General features: G+C 37.2%; 1 protein-coding gene across 1 annotated transcript in view; it reads left to right on the forward strand.

The window, feature by feature from the left end:
* LOC107756204 (interleukin-1 receptor accessory protein-like) overlaps positions 1 to 4734 on the forward strand; it is a 20054-nt gene extending 15320 nt beyond the window's left edge. The window contains exons 7-9 of the mRNA XM_016573234.1: positions 2144 to 2287; positions 2933 to 3076; positions 4249 to 4734. Of these exons, the coding sequence (XP_016428720.1) occupies positions 2144 to 2287; positions 2933 to 3076; positions 4249 to 4685 (725 nt within the window). The 3' untranslated portion in view covers positions 4686 to 4734. The remainder of the gene's footprint in view (positions 1 to 2143; positions 2288 to 2932; positions 3077 to 4248) is intronic.
* Positions 4735 to 4943: the final 209 nt, after the last annotated feature.

Here is a 4943-nt window from a genome sequence, read left to right on the forward strand (position 1 = left end):
AGCTGAATTTTCAGCATCATTACTCCAGTCTTCAGTGTCACATGATCTTCAGAAATCATTCTAATATGCTGATTTGCTGCTCAAGAAACATTTCTGATTATTATCAATGTTGAAAACAGTTGTGCTGCCAAATGTTTTTGCAGAAACTGTGACACATTTTATTTTTCAGGATTCACAGATGAATAGAAAGTTCAAAAGAACAGCATTTATTTGAAATAGAAATCTTTTGTAACATTATACATGTTTACTGGCACCTTTTTCATTAAATTAATGCATTAAAATAATTAATAATAAAAAAAAAATCTTACTGACCCACATCTTCCACCTTTTAGCAGTAATAAATATAGGCAGCTATATAATTTGTAAAAACACATTTTATGTGGGAAAAATAGCAAATACATTTAAAAACAGCATTGTTACCATTGTACAAAATCCTAAATCCTAAATAAAAACTAATTAAATCTTTTTCTTACATTTTATTTTTCAGGATTTTTTGATGAATAAAAGGTTCAAAAGATCAGCATTTATTTGAAATAGAAATCTTTAGTAACTTTATAAATGTCTGTACTGTCACTTTTAATAAATGTAATGTACAGTGGGTACGGAAATTATTCAGACCCCCTTAAATTTTTTTTTACGCTGTAGTAACTTACTTTCATCATAACTTCAAACTAAAAGAACTTTTATCATTGCTATGTTTTTGTTGTTGTAAGAAAAATATTGTATATAATTTTCTTTATTTACTTAAAGGGGTCATATGATGCGATTTCAAGTTTTCCTTTCTCTTTGGAGTGTTACAAGCTGATTGTGCATAGATAAGATCCCTGAAGTTGCAAAGACTAAAGTCTCAAAACCAAAGAGATATTCTTTATCAAAGTTAAGACTCTGCCACGCCCCCCTAAAACGGCTCGTTCTAACACGCCCCCACATATCTACCTCACTATGTGGAAATATTAGCATAGTGCGGCCCAAATGTGCACGCAAAGAAAGAAGGCGTGGTTTCAGTAACCGCAGTTAGTGTTGAAGCAGCCATGTCAGGGAGACGCTGTGTGTTTCTAGGCGAAAGCAAAAGCACTTTATTTGGCCTTCCGAAAGTAGATGCATTTAGGAATCTTTAAGATTACTTACAACAGAACAGCAATGCATTTTATGGACGACTGTTTCGTGAACCTAGGAGAGGAGGTAATTCTGACTTTGCTATGACAATCTGGCGCTTCTGAATCAGCTACTGTTTTGTTATTAGTTTAAGTATTTGCTTTTGACTGTTCAAAGGCGGAGTTTTGCGCAGCACGTGTGTGTGTGTGTGTGCGTGTGCGCGTGAGAGACAGGGTCACTCACAGTGGAGTCAGCTGTCTTAACCGTGGCTTGTGTACTGCAAACACATATTCATCACTGTGTCTGTCACGAGACTCTGTTCTCCTTTCGGGCTCTGTCTTTACATTTATTTTGAAAGATGAAGCTCGCGTTTATGGTAAGGGGCGTTACATTTCCGACAGGTGCTTGTGGTGTTCGGCCAATCACAATGCACTGGTTCAGCTGGCCAATCAGAGCAGACTGTGCTTGTCGGAAGGAGGGACTTTGTAGAAAACGAAGCGTTTGAGAGAGGCGGGGCATAGAGGACCTACAATAATGTACAGTATTTGAAAAATAATGTGTTTTTTGAACATTAAAGCATGTCAACATATTCTGTTACACCAAATACACAAAATAATGATCTTTAAAAAAGCATCATATGACCCCTTTAAGTTTCATTGTTATTTTAATCATTTTAGTTTCTTATACTCTAAATTTGGCATAAAAATGCTGCTGATATGTCATTAAAGCAATAAATCAATTAATTTATTGTACTTGCCTCAACCATTTTTGAATTCATTTGGCACTTGTTGTATGTTTGTTTTGGACCCTGTATGCCCGTATGTTTATTTTGGCTGTATATGTTGATCAGAATGCAGACTAAAATTTTAGTAACTTTATTCATTTTAATCTTTTTTTTTTTTTTTTGAGCAGATGTCAATTATGCATTTGGCAGATGCTTTTATAAGTGATTTAAAGCATAAAGCATACAGCATGTGTACCTTAAACCATTGAAATGAATATTTGTGTGCCTATGTGTATATATATTCTCGTGTGTGTGTGTGTGTAGCGTACGTCCCGACTCTAGAGCTGGGCTGTGGTTTAGGTGTGACGCTGGCGCTCATGTTGATGATGTTTGTCATCTATCACGTGTTCTGGCTCGAGCTGCTGCTGCTCTATCGCTCGTGGTTCGGCTCTGATGAGAGATACACAGGTGAGAGATGCACATAAACACATATGTTAACACATACTTGTGTGCTTCTCCCAGGCGCGCTGGTGCGAACTGCCGCATACTCGTATAAATGCTCGAATGCGATGACTGGAGATTTTCATTTAATAATAGATTACATTTTCGATTTGTTTCTCGGCAAACCCTACTGTATGCCTTCAGAACACTTGGAATATGGAATGAGTTGCATGGGATAATTTTATATTTGTCAAAAGATTGAAAAGTTTACAATTTATTAAATGGACAAGTGCAAGATTTTTTTTTTTTTTGATGTCTTCTTTTGTGATCCCAAAAACATAAGCCCTTAGAACAGCATCAGGTTGACTAATTACTGGTTATGAAGGGATAAATAAACTACAAACTGTGAGAGCGAGCGAGCAAAATAAGGGTTAAGGGTTAAGTGTAAAAGAGCACATAGTTATTGCGTTGGGACCCCACACTTGGAATTTGCTTAAGGCCCCCAAATCACTAAGTCCGCCCCTGGCTATTAGTATGTGTAACATTTATCTTAGTGAGCTGAAGTTTTAAAGTAGCTTCACCAGTAACTCTAGCAGCAGTATTTGCTCTCGCTGTCAAAGATCAGACTGAAGTTTAACACTAATATTGACTGAACTCTGTCTGTGTCTGCAGATGATAAGCAGTATGACGTGTACATCTCATACGCTCGCAACAGTGAGGAGGAGGAGTTCGTTCTGTCCACGCTGCGTCGAGTCCTGGAGACTGAGTTCGGTTACTCTGTCTGCATCTTCGACCGGGACAGTCTTCCTGGAGGAAGTGAGTATCACATGACTCCAAACGTACTGTACTGTACAGCAGGGCTTCCCAAACAGCGGTTCACCAAAGCGGCTAAATTCACTGTAAACAAGCTGCAAACTCCATCTCTGCGAGTTTAACATGCATTTGGGAACACGTACCTTTACTTCATTCACATTCACAAAATTACCCACTTTTTGTGGACAGATAGCATTTTACAGATATTCTGCCAAAATAAAAGTTTGAAGATTTATTTGAAATGTTTAAAATGGGAGGGTTTGAACATTTGAAATTGAAGAATTTCACATGAATATTAGTATTATAACTAAAAGCATAAAGTAAACTTATTATACAATTATTAAGCAACATCAGTGAACCATGAAAATCCAAATGTGATGTTAAATTATGGAAATATTAAAAGTTTGGGAATTCCTGCTCTACACAAGTACGTGATTATAGACAAATTTGCAGTTCATGATAAAATGCAAGTAAGTCTCAGTGTTATTATAACTAAAACCATTAAAATGTAATATTATTTTTTTTATTTAAACAATGCTGAAATACAACAAAATAAAGATATTAAAATGAACAACAAACTAAATGGAAATTAGAAATAAAAATGAAATAAAAATGAATTTACCTTAAATAGTAATATTTAAAAAAATTTAATAAAAACTAGTGCTGTCAAATGATTAATCGCATTCAAAATAAAAGTTTTTGTTTACATATGTGTGTGTGTGCTGTGTATATTTATTATGTATATATAAATACACACACATGCATGTATATATTTAAGATTATTTAAATTAAAAAGATATTTAAAATAAATTAAATGTAAATAATAATATTACAAAACTAATGAAAATGACAGATATCAAAATAAAAGCTAAATAAAATAAGACAAAAATAAATAAAAACTAATCTAAAACTGAAATAAATTACAGCCCTTAACAAAATGACAAAATAAACTACAATTAAAATGAAACTTGAAATTATAAAAATAAACGGTAATTGTAAATACTACTGAAAACTATAATTTTATATAAATGATACTAAAATAAGTGAACATGAAGTGTTGATCAGATACTGTCATGCAGAACTAGTTAAACTGCTTGATGACGTACTTGTGTATGACTTGTGTGGTGTGCGTGTGTTGTGTGTGTGTGAGTGTATTAATGTGTGTCTGTGTGTAGCTATAACAGACGATACGCTGAGGTTTGTGGGTCAGAGCCGCAGGCTGGTGGTGGTTGTGAGTCCGTGCAGCGCTGTCCGCGGGACACAGGCTCTGCTCGAGCTGCAGGCCGGACTGACCAGCATGCTGCACGGCGGCAGCCTCAGGGTGGTTCTGATCCAGTTCAAACCGGTCCGGAGGAAGAGCTGGGTCAAAGAGCTGCGCCGGGCCCGGCTGGCGCTGACGCTCATACGCTGGAAGGGCGAGAAATCGGCCCCTCTGTCCTCACGCTTCTGGAAACAGCTGCAGCTCGAGCTGCCCATGAGGAGGGACACACAACACACACACACACACACCCAGCTACCGGATATCACACAACACACACCCGACACACACACACAAAACACACGTCAGGCAGAAGAGAAACACAGCGATCCTTATTCTACCAGTGCCTTATAGACAACCAGCATACGTACCCTCGCTCACTTGATTATAGGGCCTTTCGCACCGCGGGAACCTTTTCATAGTACCAGAACTAATTGTGGAACTACCCACTTTTTGGCGTTTTCGCACCGCCGGAACTGGGTGCGATTTTAGTACCGGACTGCCTTTTTTTGAGAACCAAATTAGCTCCTACTCCGGAGCAGGGTCTAACCAGCACAACTGGTACTAATCGCGACGCAAGTAGACATTGATTGGCCAAACGCATATGAAAAC

The sequence above is a fragment of the Sinocyclocheilus rhinocerous genome, unplaced genomic scaffold (genome assembly GCF_001515625.1).
Source record: "Sinocyclocheilus rhinocerous isolate Xijiao unplaced genomic scaffold, SAMN03320098_v1.1 scaffold592, whole genome shotgun sequence".
In the NCBI taxonomy this organism is placed as follows: domain Eukaryota; kingdom Metazoa; phylum Chordata; class Actinopteri; order Cypriniformes; family Cyprinidae; genus Sinocyclocheilus; species Sinocyclocheilus rhinocerous.